Source organism: Fusarium pseudograminearum, chromosome 4 (genome assembly GCF_000303195.2).
Source record: "Fusarium pseudograminearum CS3096 chromosome 4, whole genome shotgun sequence".
Classification (NCBI taxonomy): domain Eukaryota; kingdom Fungi; phylum Ascomycota; class Sordariomycetes; order Hypocreales; family Nectriaceae; genus Fusarium; species Fusarium pseudograminearum.
Genome location: NC_031954.1, coordinates 1,708,046 through 1,722,260, shown reverse-complemented (window position 1 = coordinate 1,722,260; position 14,215 = coordinate 1,708,046). Strand labels below are relative to the sequence as shown.

The 14,215-nt window shown below is 49.1% G+C and overlaps 5 protein-coding genes across 5 annotated transcripts; 1 reads left to right on the top strand and 4 right to left on the bottom strand.

Annotated features, from left to right (window-relative positions):
- Positions 1–1,588: 1,588 nt before the first annotated feature.
- On the bottom strand, positions 1,589–2,062 carry FPSE_11768 (uncharacterized protein; the record flags this gene model as incomplete). Its single annotated transcript, XM_009264885.1, has 1 exon — positions 1,589–2,062. The coding sequence occupies one exon, from the start codon at positions 2,060–2,062 to the stop codon at positions 1,589–1,591; it is 474 nt and encodes a 157-aa protein (XP_009263160.1).
- A 3,851-nt stretch (positions 2,063–5,913) lies between these two features.
- On the top strand, positions 5,914–7,857 carry FPSE_11769 (uncharacterized protein; the record flags this gene model as incomplete). The annotated part of the gene is made up of 1 exon (XM_009264886.1): positions 5,914–7,857. The coding sequence occupies one exon, from the start codon at positions 5,914–5,916 to the stop codon at positions 7,855–7,857; it is 1,944 nt and encodes a 647-aa protein (XP_009263161.1).
- Positions 7,858–8,208: 351 nt separating this feature from the next.
- On the bottom strand, positions 8,209–8,496 carry FPSE_11770 (uncharacterized protein; the record flags this gene model as incomplete). The annotated part of the gene is made up of 1 exon (XM_009264887.1): positions 8,209–8,496. The coding sequence occupies one exon, from the start codon at positions 8,494–8,496 to the stop codon at positions 8,209–8,211; it is 288 nt and encodes a 95-aa protein (XP_009263162.1).
- A 468-nt stretch (positions 8,497–8,964) lies between these two features.
- On the bottom strand, positions 8,965–9,539 carry FPSE_11771 (uncharacterized protein; the record flags this gene model as incomplete). Its single annotated transcript, XM_009264888.1, has 3 exons — positions 8,965–9,252; positions 9,307–9,438; positions 9,489–9,539. 3 exons carry the CDS (start codon positions 9,537–9,539, stop codon positions 8,965–8,967), a joined length of 471 nt encoding a protein of 156 aa, XP_009263163.1.
- Positions 9,540–10,427: 888 nt separating this feature from the next.
- On the bottom strand, positions 10,428–11,969 carry FPSE_11772 (uncharacterized protein; the record flags this gene model as incomplete). Its single annotated transcript, XM_009264889.1, has 1 exon — positions 10,428–11,969. The coding sequence occupies one exon, from the start codon at positions 11,967–11,969 to the stop codon at positions 10,428–10,430; it is 1,542 nt and encodes a 513-aa protein (XP_009263164.1).
- Between the last annotated feature and the right edge of the window lie 2,246 nt (positions 11,970–14,215).

Genomic DNA, 14,215 nt, shown 5'->3' with positions numbered 1-14,215 from the left:
GATATATGCGACGGAGTTGTTGACACAGCGGAGATAGATTGCGAGGGGGCGGCGCTGATGACGGCGAAGGAGGGAGGGTTGGGTGGAGTCCAAGAAGAATTGACATCAAGTGAGGAAGCTTCTGCACCTCAAGCAGTGAAGCAACATTTATGAAGGGACGAAATAGGGTTAATCACGGCCTCGTTGTGATTTTTACAGCAGGCGCCCGTGGTAAAGTCAAATCGCTCCTTCCCGCCCAAGTGACGCGAGGAGCTAGGTTGCCGTCCCGAGTGACTGGCAGGCAGCAAACTGTGGCACATCAGATCCTTGGGGTTTATGAATGAAATTAACAAAAGCTGCGTAAATGAAAAAAAATGCGTGTAATTTTAGGTACCTGGTATACTTCGATACCAAGAGCGGTGACTGCTTTGGCAGTGCAAACGGCCGGCACTGATAGTGGTAGCGACGGCTGAGCATATGGCGATATAACAATAATCGCCCAGATAACTCATATGGCTCTGCATAGAATATCACGATGTGGTTAACCCGCTTAGAACAGCATACAACGAGAAGAAAAAAATGTGCGGCATCAACGCAATATGGCATTCTCGACTCTTCGATGGTTTGTGAAGGCCCGACATACCATGTGGAATATTCCTGATCATACACTCCAATATAATAATGATCAGGTTTCTTTTTATCGATCGTCCAGTCATGTATTGCCTCATAGACTAATCAACACTTACATCACAGGTTGGTGGTGGTATATATGCAGTCATCATGAGTTCCGTGCCCAGATCTAAGAGGCAGATCTGGACTCCAGTATGATGGTATATGGCACAACGACATGTCAGAGAGAGAACACCAATACACTCTTGCTGAATTACTCACTAGTTACATACTACTCTTTCAAAGATAAATACATAGAACAATGTGTCACTTTATTGAAGAAAAGGTTGATTGTAAAACAAGTGTAGACTTTTATTGGTCAATCGAATCATAACGCCCATTCCTGGTCTATCTGCCCATCGCAGGACCATGATGATATGCAAAAACTCCATATACCAAATCGCTAAATCCAATATGCTAATCATACCACATATCGTGGCGTTTCAAATAACTTCATGCGGTTTTTCTATGGTGCCCGAGACACCGTCTTCAAGGACTAAGCCTCGATGATAGAAAGACAGCCAATGCGCACTGCTTTTGGTTGGTTGTCTATTTTGTGTTGTCCCCTTTTGAAAGAATTATGGGGAACCATGCAAGGTGAGGCGGAAATGTGGTGTTCAGATCGGCAGCTGATGTTCCGCTTATGGTTGGGATAGTTGCTGATCTCGAGATGTTGCATCGCCGAATTGGTGAAATGATGCTGACAGGAGACGAACCAAAGGATGTAATTAGATGAATAGGATGCATCGCTCAATGCAAAGAAATTATCCAGAAATCAACTTGGTGTGGTGGTTGAGTCTGAATGTCGTTGAACTTTTGGTGGCGGACGGCGTTAAAGCTGGTGTTCTAGAACTCTTCCAGCTTTCGCCCCCGTCGACTATCGGCGTGCCCGCATGCCCGCCCATCCATTATCATCGGCTTTGCCAATTCAGGAAATTGACTAGGATGATTTGATAGAGGATGAAGATGAAGAAGTCTGATCGTCGCTTTCGCTGTCACCTTCCAGGGAGAAGTTGACAACGCTAGGAGCTCGTGTGCAACAAGGGCTGACTCCCAGGAAGTCATCATCTTCAATCTGCTCAGGAGAAGAGGCACCAAAGGTGAAGCTGAATTGAGACAGCATCTCTTGGTGTTGAAGATTTTGGGCTGTCAAGGGCTTCTCGCTGGGGTGAGTGATCTTCTTTCCCTTCTTGCTCTTGCGTTCCTTGGTAGCGTCTTTGTCCTTGGACCCCCACGTCCAAGTGCGGGACAGCTTGTTGACAAGAGATGACTTTGATGACACATCAGACTTGTCGCTGTTCTGGCTGGACTTGGTCATGGTAGCTGTGATCTTTCCAGATGTATTGGCGTCGATGATGTTTGACGTAGAAGCATCGGAGCGCATGGCGCGGCGGAAGTGCTCTCGAATAGCCATTGTGAATGAGTTTGTGAGTGAGAGTATAAGCTTGATGAGTTGGGTTGTAGTTTGGCGTTTGATTGATTCAAGGCAGTAAGCTTGGAATTGACGAGATCATCAGGGTTGGGAGTAAATGGGAAAGGAACGGGCGATCATTAATCTATATAGACCCGAACAGACAAGTGCAGGAGCCGGGACATTTAAAGCAATCCTTCGAGATAGGAAAACCCCTCAGAGTCTTCGGTCGTTTCGACCAGCATGGGGGCTTTCATCCATGCGTTCTCCGGTGGCGCCTTGGAAACTGGACTTGGCTGTGGAGGTGGAACTGCCTCGAGGTCCCTTATCCCGTGTACAAGAGATACATGAGCAACTGTGAGTGGCTTCTGAATGGCCGACGGGTCCGCTAACCCCTGGCTCTTGGGGACACAGTGAGGACAGTGAATTGCTATTCGCTAATTGTAGACTGGGGTGCGGAGAATTGCGGAGGCTTCGGCGGCTTGTACGGGGGTTGACCCTCAATGAGGTCAGTGAGATCCATAACAACTGTATGGAGAAACCCTGCAATGTCGGACCGGGGAGTTGAGAGGTACAAAAAGTACTTGTGTCGCTTTGCAGCCTTCTCGCGCTCACATGTGGTGGGTGGATGGAAGGATCGGAGATGCCAGTTTTTAGTAACAAATCCCAGCAAACGCAGACAGCACACCACCTTTGTCAAACTATAAGCCTCAAAGGGGGAGGTCGCAGGCGACACTAAAGTTGTTCTGAATTTAGCCGGTGATCATTGCTACGATCGCTCTGACAGGGTGTCCACCTGGCAGAGAGAGAGGCTGCGGTAGTACGTAGGCACCAGGAATTTCGTGCATAGCATGTCGACAGCCCAGGCTAACTGGCCGTCTGGGTCCATGAGAGCCCTGTTCCTTACCATCATAGCCGAGCGTGTCCGGCAGTGAAGGGCTGTGGATATACATAGCAATCGACAGAAACATTGACATCCAGGAGTTGAATCGTGAAGCGCCTCGTGTATCAGCCATTAATAACTGTCGCATCGTCGCTACGCCTCAGAAACAAACTTTCTGCAAGAGATTGCTCTGGCGTTCTGGATAACGAAACCCGGCAACGTTAGTACCTCCTCGCCCGTGGTGCAACGTTGGCCGTTTTCGACACCATCAGACTCCAACTTGCATCTCAAAACACGGGGTCGGCGACAAATTCGAGCCGTGGAGGGCCCCACAAACAAAGCCCGTCCACATTATCATCCCCTCTTTTCCCACTAGAGCCCTTGGGGTCCTTGGGGTTTGAATGGGGTCGTGAGCAGGCCGAGACTGTTGACGACAGCGTCATTGTTGGAAGGTAACGCCGAACTGAGTCCGTTTGACTTCGCCAAGGGGTGCTGCATTATTCAGGTTTTGATTTGGCCACTCTTTCAACAAATTTTCCACAGTGACATTCATTCAATGGTTTCCAGGCACCAAGATACTTTCTTCCTCTGCAGGTCGGCTAACCTAACAGAATCTGCCAAGTCTGGAAACCCGCAGCTGGGTAGGGTAACGTAACTGATCCCTGTCTGGAGATCCCCCTTTGCAAGCTGCTCAGTCTCGGTTGCTCGGTGTTGGTGTTGCGAGTGCTGTGATATTACGTACTGTGCCAATCGGCCCTTGCTCGGTTGGTGTTTGTGAGTGAAGTGAGCCAGCCCCATGCCCCCATGCCCCCATTCTTCTTGGGTAAACCGTCGCATGACCCAAAGCCAGACCGTTGCAGACGTTGATGAAAAGGAACTGCCGTTCTCTAAACCGCTCAACTAAAGTTTCTGGTCGGGCCTCGAATGGACGAACTAGTTGAACGTTTAGCATTTTTGTTCCGTTTCTGCAACCATTACAGATATAACTAGGTCGTCGGCGTCGGTAGACACCGGGCCGATGTTTGTTTGTTACGGCCTTCTCTCCCAGGTCTAACTAAACCGCTGCGTTTCGCCGTTCCCGTTGGTTCCCGGTGCAGCAGCTTGACGCCTGGCCTCATTCGCCACTTTTTTCTCGGCGCTGGGCTTGGCGCTCCGTTAGCAGCGGATAAGTGCTTGTTCGACTGAGCTTATCGAATCGAAGATGCACGGCATGGCACCTTCTCTTGGTGGTTAGACAGCAAAACTGATTGAAGCGGCTATAGTTGCCTCTGAAGAAATCTCTGTATTTTTTTCCCTTCTCTTCTGCTTTCTCCCGTCATTATCTCGCCGATGGATGTAGCTCTTGAGCCACCGGAATTGGCGACGATAAGAGAAAACGGCGTCCTTTTCTTAGCGTGGTGGGGACGATAATATATCAACCTTGTCAAAGACATCCCAACAACCGTTTTCACCTTCAGGCTGACAGGCGACCAGTGTCAGAGCGTGTTATTCGCTGACGGTGACAGTGGGCCCGCCTCACTACATGCTCAGTATCCGCATGTGTCTACGCCTACCCAGCTTTCTCACCGAATACATCTGGCAAGTCTGGGCCCGCTTCTCGCTTCTGCATCTCTCGGAGGAACTCCGTTGTGGCAAGGCGAAGATGACTTCTTGACATACGTAAATGACATGGGGAAGATATCGTGAGCAGTCCATCTGGGAAGGTCTGGCTGCATCATGGTGGTTTTCCTTGAGACATTCCCAAGGCTCGGTTAGCTAAGGCTCCCAGCGTTATGCCTTGTAAATCAGGCATTAGACATACCCAGTTTAATGTGGATGCTTTTGGAGACTTCGGTTCAACATATCACCGTACTTCTAAGGAACCTAAGTCCGGTTCATGTCAGAGATAAGATATGATAAACAGATGGCCCAGCACTGATAACGTCTGTTGAGGCTCTTAGGAAGAGCACCACTTAAATTGGAGGCTAGCGTGCAGCTATCGCGAGATTTCAGTGTAGTTTCTCCTTGCAGACGTCATACATTAAGCGCAGATTTGGTGTTACTTGTTTTAGATACCTTTGAGATATTAGCCTGAGTTTTCCATCAAGATTTGACTGACCGCCTTGGATTCAACATTATTTTCGACCACGTGCCCGTTGAATCTTGTCTCAGATACGGGTCAAAGGCTCCTTGAGAGAAGTCACTGCATTCAAGTTGAATTATCCGCCAGATGCTCATGCAATGAAATCTACATACAGGGTAAGTTCCACTGAAAAAGCAGTCCAAGGATGCACCAGCAATGGAGTTTTTAGAGGCCTTTCAGTGGTCAGCGGCAGCAGATGGACGTGGTGACCAATTACATGTCGTGAAACATGCCCCGGAGCGACTCAGGATCAGGAACGGGGGCCTCGATTAAATATGATTTACATCACCATCTATTGGAGGCGGAGACCCAGTGACGCATCGCTTTTCACATTCTTACAGCCTGCGGCACTGCGCCAGCCTCTCTTCACCTGCCACGCCTGCACGAGTACGCCAGGTGCGGTCGCGTGAGTTTTGATTTGACCACATGATAGAAGTTTAAAAAATCAGCGGACATTTGTTGATCCATCTCAACACGAAGCACGCAAATAATACCAAAGACCAGACCACAACACCAATCCCACTCGTTTCCCTTTATTATTTGCTTTTAGGACTGTTTTGTCTTGTCTCGTCTCATCCTTTGTCCGTCCTGTACTCGACGTGACCTGGGCTCCTCGAAACATCTGCCGTGATAATACGTTCGCTGAGATACGTAGACAGACACCGTCTTCGTCCATCCCTGCCCTGGACAGCTACCAGCTGCCTGAGTTCGCACATTGCGCCCCCCCGCATCCGGACTCTCGCTACGGCAATTAAAACATAGCCTCTTAAAAGCGTCGAGTCCCTGAATAAACTCGACAAAGAGGAAGTTTGCTACTACTCCAGTTTTTCAGATACAGCCACCGTCATAATGGGCGTCCCCTCGGAACGCGAAGCAGGTGATGGACCACCTGCTTCATCTGCCTCTAATCCACGAAGAACCCCCGGTAACCAGTCTTATGCCCGCGTCGCCGCTCAAGGGACTGACGAACAATCGCCTCTGCTGAGGCACGACGCCGACACCGACAATGCTCATGGGGAGCACGATGATTCACAAACTACCAAAAGCATATGGTACCTGCTCCTGTTGACCATCAGTATTGGTGGTCTTCAGATCGCGTGGTCCGTTGAACTTTCAAACGGCTCCCCATATCTCTTGTCTCTGGGACTCAGCAAGTCTCTTATGGCTTTAGTCTGGATTGCTGGTCCACTTACTGGTACCCTTGTTCAGCCATACGTGGGTATGCTGAGCGACAACTGTCGTATGCCCATGGGGAAGAGAAAGCCATTCATGATTGGAGGGTCGGTCGCAACGATCCTCTCACTGCTGTTCCTTGCATGGGCCAAAGAGATTGTCGCATGTGCTTCTAACATTCTTGGTTTTGACCCCGAATCACAGGGCGTCAAGACCACAACTATCGTGGTTGCAGTTGTTGGTGTCTATGTCCTCGACTTCGCCATTAACACCGTCCAGGCCTCCATCCGTGCCTTCATTGTCGACTGTGCACCAGCTCACCAGCAAGAGTCTGCCAACGCCATGGCTAGTCGAATTACTGGATTCGGCAACATTGTCGGATACATTGCTGGGTATGTTGACTTGACTCGTCACCTTGGGTTCCTCGGAAAGACGCAGTTTCAAATACTTTGTGCTATCGCTTGTGTGGCCCTCGCTTTGACGGTGTTTGTGAGCACTGCCCTCATCAAGGAGCGAGACCCTCGCCTTGACGGGCCTGCCAAGAAACAGGAGCATGGTGTGATCTCTTTCTTCTTCACCATTTTCAAGTCGATCAAGCGTCTGCCACCTCAGATCAAGAGGGTTTGCGAGGTCCAATTCTGCGCCTGGGTTGGATTCTTTCCTCTGCTGTTCTACACATCTTCATATATCGGGGAGATCTATGTAGAGCCATACCTTGAAGCGAATCCTCATATGCCCCCGGAACAGCTCAACAAACTTTATGAGCAAGCGACTCGAATTGGTACCTTTGCACTTCTCATCAACTCCGTTGTGAGTCTGCTTACGAATGTATTCCTTCCCTTCTTTATTGCTCCCACGTACGACAGCCAGCCTGTCACAAACGTTCCAGGAGAGACCCCCGCTGCTGGCTACTACGACGAAGACGAAGACGAGAAGCCCTCTTGGTTGGACAAGCTGGCCATCCCTGGCCTCACTCTCAAGCGTGCATGGTTCCTTTCTCTTCTACTCTTTGCTGGATGCATGTTTGCCACGCTCTTTGTGCGCACTGTCAAGGCGGCCACTGTACTGATTGGTCTTGTCGGTATCACATGGGCCATGACACTGTGGGCTCCATGGGCCATCATCAGTGCCGAGATCAGCCGGAGAGATGCCCTGATCCGTGCTCAGAGGATGAGGCAGGCGACTGCGAGAGCAAACAACGGTGGAATCGGGGGTGACGAAGAGGAAGAAGAAATTGACCAGGCTGGCGTGATTCTCGGCATCCACAACATGGCCATTGCTGCACCGCAGATTATCGCTACTGTGGGCTCCAGTGTCATTTTCAAGCTCTGGCAGAAGCCGCGAGGCACACCAGGTGACCACAGTATCTCTATCGTGTTTGCCCTTGGCGGTATCTGTGTTTTGGTTTCATCCTTTTTCGTGGCCAAGATCAAGGATGATGCCGCCATGCCAGCTGATGTTATGATCGAGGCCGAAGAAGGCCAGAGCGGAGCGGCAGAGGCCGTAGAACGCCGACCATTGAGCAGACGCAAGTCTACGAGGGATCAGCTTCCTCGAGCAACACAGGCTCGGGCTAACCTGACACGAAACAAGAGTTTCGGAGGCGCTGAGATGCACTGAGGGCACACGCAAACACACTGAATAATGCATGGATAGGCGCAGGGCCAGGAATATCACGGAATCTTGGAACAGCATTTTGGCTCTTTACCTAGAGCCTAGGAGCGTACAGTTTAGATTTGGTCTTTCTTTTATTGGGCGATCTTTTTGGCAAGGATGTTAGGGCGCCCAGGTATCATGTTGGGATGTCGTTTGGTTACCTAGATTCACAGTTTTGTTTTGGCTTAGACAGAGATATCTCAAGTTCGCTCGTTACTTTTCTTTTATTAGACTATGAGTGTTGCAGGCATTCGTGGGCATCTCCTCTAAGCCGTATTTGAATCAAATCGACCTCAAGACCTCGTCCGTCGTGAATCAATAAGTCGGCACTGGCACCTCTGTGTTAGGACCGCAAACTCCAACAGAGACTCTTGTCTCGCCAGGCATGGGGCCCAGTGTAGGGTCGATAGTAGTGAAGGGGATGAAGTGGAAGCACCACGAAATGTGGTTCTCGTCGCAGTAGCTGTAATCGCAGTCGAGGGCCTGCTCAAGAGCGGGTGCAGCAGTGACAGTGGGGGCACTGGCGAAAAAGGGAGCCGAGTCGCCAGGGAGGGCCAAGGCAGCTGGGGCGAAGAGGATGATCAAGTACTTGACAGGGAGCATCGTGAATATGTTGTTCCGAGGCAGTTGGGATGTTTTCTGTTGATCAGAGGAGCTCTTTTATATGTTGACTCAGGGAGAAAACGGCGTGCTCTGATACAAGACCAAGGTAGAATAAGTGCGATGATTTGAGAATATTTCTGGGGATCTAGAGTGCGGACAGTGATTTGTTTGCGTTGCGAGGTGATGTTATAAACTTCCCACCTGACTTTCTTGCGAGCTTCTCCTTGGTTCGCACTACAAGTCTAGAATCATAAAATAAACAAACATGGTAAGCGAGACTCCAGGTATCAGGTCGGCAAATGAACTCGGGCTTTTATATCTGAGGCAATGAGTGACACAAAACGGATAAAATCGCCGAAGCTCGACATGTGTGCAGTGTAACACTCCGGCAGAAGTTTTGGTTTGGGTCAACAATTTGTATTTTGTTCTTTCTAATCTACACGTATATACCCTCACGCAGTTTCTAATCTACAAAGGGAGCATCTTGTTTCCAGCTTTGATCCACAAGGTGATGATGAATCCGATACTCGCAGTCCACACCAGACTGCGCACCGGCGCCAGGCGACGATCGGCCTGCAGCCACAGGTAGACGATGTTGTACGCAACGCGGCTTGCGACGTAGCTAAAACCCAAGGCATTGATGGTAGGTGTTGGTACGCCTGCAAAGTTTGCGGCTACGAGGCCGGCTGCGTAGAGACCGAGGGTCTCGAATCCGTTTTCTGTAGCCGCCTTGGCTCGGTAGAAGAATTGTTTGTCCTAGGAGGTGTTACCAAGGGAACACGAGATTAAAGTCATGGTTGTGGCACTCACAGATTTGGTAAAGTTCTCACACTTTTCGATGTTGTTTTTGTGGGTGCGAGGACTGGCGTTGTCGTATGTTCCCTTGGCGGCAGTGATTGTGTAGGCGTGAGGGAGAGCAATGATGAAGAATGCAGCAGGGACCTAGAGAATCATTAGTTGTAATTTTATGAGAAAGTTATGAGTTGAAATACCGTGAAGAAGGAATAGTTCCTTGTAAGGTCGAGGCCGAGAAAAGACTCCATGATGTATGTTGTTGGCAAGTTGGTAAAGGAAAATAGTGTAGCTGAGTTGATCTGACTTGACTGAGTCCGTTTTACCACTTTAAATATACCAATTTTCTGCAAAATTGTTGAGGAATATTAGTGCTGTAAATGTTTGATTGAATCCGAATATCTGGAGGAATTATCAAAAATGTCCGAGGAGCTGGACGGTTTAATAATTAGTCGCTGGTGTTAGTCGGGATCCGCTCTCGTGGACGTGTTGTTTTAGCATAACGGCAACGATGACGATTAGTTTCTGAGACGAACATGTCATGATATTATGTCTCGTAATTAAAGTAGTAAAGCTGTAATGATATCACACCTATGTATGCCTTATTGAAAATAAAAAATTACACCGTTAAGAAGACAGTAGAGAGTTGTAGTCGTTGCTAGGATAAACCACATGTGGTGTAGCTCGATCTATCCCCAACACCACTAACTTCAGGCTGACTAACGAACAGGGGTATTCTCAACGTCCTTTCAGCCTCAACCTCTACTACCAGCAGACTATCGAAAACAAGTCACTCATTTAGCAATCACAATCACAAATCAGGACACTCGATGTAATCATACGCTTCGTGTTGCTACATGCTTTCATTTCCATATTCCTCCTAACGACAAATCAACCGCTCAGTCAATATTGACTGACTGATCAAATAAAGATGGATATATACTGAGAAGGTAAGAAGATTGACATATGAAATCTAAGAACCGAAAATGCAACCGAGAAGATATTCAGTATACCTGTTCAAACGGCAGTCCATATAACGCCGCCCTCAGCCCGAGATTTTTTCTCATTTCTTCCTTTTTCTGGGTGGGTATCTCATGCGATGACAAACAAGACAAACCGGGTTCCTCTTGAGGCCTTGCTCATGCGAGGTGTCGCTTGGGCATGGATCGTCTAGAACTCACTCGCCAGCCCTTTCCGTCCCAGCTTGTTGAGCCTCTGTGACTGCCACCGTGGCTGTGGACACGGCTCTTGCTGTATGCTTCTGGACCGTGGTACTGACCGTTGTCGTAGCTTTGGCTTTGCTCACTACCAGAACTGGAACCATCTCCGTTCTGGTTGGTGTTCTGTTGTTTATCGCCGGTAGGGACGTACCAGACGTTGCCGCCGTTTTGGCTTTGCTGGTTCTCAGGAGGAGAGTATGTCTGACCATCACCGTTGTTGCCGCCGCCGTTGCCGCCGTTGTATGCATCGCCGTTACCACTCTGACCATTACCAGAGTTGCCATTGCCGCTGTTTCCGTCACCGGAGTTGTTGTTACCGCTGTTGTTGTCACCAGTGTTACCGTTTCCACTGTTGCCATTGCCAGAGTTGTTGTTTCCAGAGTTACCATTGCCCGAGTTTCCGCTTCCACTGTTGCCTTCACCAGTGTTACCACCGCCGCTGTTCCCACCGTTGTTGCCGCCATTGTTACCACCGCCGTTGGATTCGCCTTGGCTGTAGACCTTGATACTGTTCACAAGCCAGTAGGCGTTCTTGAAGGCAGAAGGGTTGTTGGCAACATAGTCGTTGCACTCTCCCAGGGATGCAGTCTCAGGGTTCTTGTTCCAGACATCGGGAGAGCCGGCCCAATCACCGCAGAAGGTAGTGTCGAAGACAATGTTGTTGTTCCTGAAGTGGTCGTCGATGTTGCAGCCCTGACCTCCGTTGAACTTTGCAGTGGGAGTTCCCCAGGATGCAGGATCGGGGTTGCCAGACTGAATGTCTTGGGGAATGCGGCCGCGGTGGAAGAACCAGACAGCGATGTGGTCAGAAGTCCACTCGGTGGCGTAGACTCCGCCGCCAATGTCGTTGAAGCCATCACCATAGTTCTGGTTATCAGCGGTGCACTGACCGCAACCCTCGCTCGCACCACCAGCGTTGCAGTTGTCGTTGACGAGAGTAGTGCTTTGGTCGGAGCCGTCGTTGGTGATGGTACAGCCAGGTCCAGTGTGAAGAGTGATCTTGTTCTCAGTCTGAGTGCTGACGCCCTCGAGGACGTCTATTTCTCCGTCATCGGGCCACGTACCTTTATTAGAGAACATCCAATATGCAGGCCAAACACCAGGGATACTGCCAGGCATATGAGCGATATCGGCAATGAAGAGACCGTGGGTGAAAGAGTCGTGAGAAGTAACTCGGACTGACTTGCGGCCGTTGGAAGGGTTCTTGGTCTTGTAGTCTACACCCATGTAGACTTGTCCGTCAACGAAACCGGCCAAACCCTCGCTGTTGGCACTGTCGGCATCGATGTACTCGACAAATCCATTGGTAGGATCCTTTTCGTTGAAGAACTCGAATGCCTCGAAGAAGTTGGTAGAGTCGTAGGTGTGGGTGATGGAGTATCCGGAGCGAGAGCTGTTTTTTGAAGCAGTGGCACCTCGAAGGAAGGCCACGAGGCCAAGTGTGAGGATTGATGTATGCATAGTTTCTGTTGTCTTTAGGTAAGTAAAGATGAAGAGAAGACTTGAAAAAGAGTCTTACTTATGAGTGAACAGATTTGCAAAGATATCGTGGTTCAGAGATTGAGTTTAACGATGAAGATGTGTTGCAGTTCAAGTGCAAGTGATGCGGATGAGTAGTTAAGTGAGTGATGGTGATGGTACCCTTGCTCAGAAAAGTGCAATTTATAACAATAGAACCACAAGCTATTGTCTATAAAGAAATACCCAGCCAAAAGCGGAGGGCTGGAGGGGAAAAGAGAGGGGAGGTTATTGAGCTGCCTGACGCGCAACGAAACAATAGCTCTGGCACTGCCAAGGAGGGAGCCAAGTGAATATAATTGCAACTTCTAGTAAGTGGAAGGCAATAAAGAGAAAAAGAGCCTTAATGAGAGTGGCCAGCCAGCTACCGAAAGGATTGAAACGGTAAAGGCGACGGATGCAGCCAAGTGAGAAAGAAAGAGAGAGACAGAGGATGATAGATTGATTTATTCCTTGAGCCCAGCCAAGCAGAGTAACCAGACACTGAAAGACGGAAGAGGCAAAAAGGCAATAAAAGAAACACACCAAGAGGGGAGAAGAAGAGAGCACAAAAGAGTGAGTGTGGTTGATGTTTGGGGCTATGGCCTCTGAAGGGAATGCGGGAGCTATCTATATGCCCATGTCTCTGATATGTCTTGCAGTTTTCCTCTCTCCCTCCTTTGTAATGCAAGGCAATGGCAAGGCAATGCAATAAACGACGCCAAGCTCTATTGAGAAGAGGCTGTAGCATGTCATTCTGTCTTTGTCTTTCTTGGTCTTGGCTTTTGTCTGGGTTTGGGTTGAGCTGGTATCTATCAACCATCGTCCACCCCGAAAGATCGAAGAGATCATGCTAGGGTGTAAAGCTAAAGTATTCGAAACAGTAGCCTGGGCTCGTCAAATAATAGAGTGAGCCAATGGCAGGACCAAAGCGATGCGTTGTCTAGAGGCTCTGATGCGTAGCCTGTCTACCTACGGAATACTACTCAAGCAACAAAGAACGAGACGAGACGAGACTGACATGTGCAAGTTCTGGGGTTCCTGATCCAATCACTCTGAGCGAGAAAAAGCTTAGCGCGACCGGTTGTGGCTTGGCGTACCTGGCACTGGCCGCTTCAGGCAGGGAGACATGCTTTTGGTCGTTTATGATTGGTCGATCATATCGCTCAGGGGTTCGCATCCACTAAAGAGCACGCTATACTATAGTGGGGACTGACCTGGGGGAAGACTCGACTCGAACACTGGGAGGTGAAGTGGAGTAGAGGGCTTCCGGCGGACGGGACGAAGTTATTGAAACAGACGAGAACGAAACACTTTGACTTGGTCTATATTGTAATAAAAAATGAATGCCATTGTTTCTCTGTCGAAATCTACTGCATGCATCAATAGATAATAAAAACTGGGGTCAACAGCGGTCTGGACTTGTGAGTTTCTAAAAACATCTGCCTTCCATGGCAGCCAGCGCTTCTATAGCCGCGCGCTCTTCCATATCCATGAATATAGACATATCCCTCCCCTCTCTCCACTATCCTGATGCGATGCCCAGTCCAGCTTAGAACAAAGCCATCCAACAAAGCAACAAGCATGAATAACCCAACCCAACACACTCTCTTGTCAATGACCAAACCGGGCTGGGAAAGACATTCCTCAACTAAGACATTCCCAGCCTAGACCTTGTTCACACTCTTCGCGGCTTTCGACGCGCGTTGTCCCTTCTAAGCGCCACACTTTAAAAGTAAAAAAAGAAGAACACGAAGACCAAAAAAAGACAATGACCCCTTCTGAAACATAGTCTCAGGAATGGAAGCCAGACTAGACCTTTCCACCCAAGGCGCTCCCCTACCTGCTTTGGGCTTGGTTGCTCGAGGGGACCGAAAAACCTTTCTGCCACCTCCTTTCTCTTTGTCCTGAAAGAGACAACAACCTTTCGCACTTCTCCTTTTTTCTGACTTGCTACCTCGATTTGATCTGCGTTTATTGTCTAAACTTGTCCATACTTTCAGTCATGGCCTCTTTTGCAAATACTAGAAAGACAAACCCCATGGTGTGATCGGCTGTAGTGTCTACTAGTCTAGACTCGAGTTTCTTCAATGTCCCGGCATAATGTTCCGTGCCGGTGCCCCGGACTGCTGGGATCCTAGGGTTAAGCCACTGAATCAATATGGTCAAGGATCAACACTGACCTCGAATTTCACCTACATAGCATGATC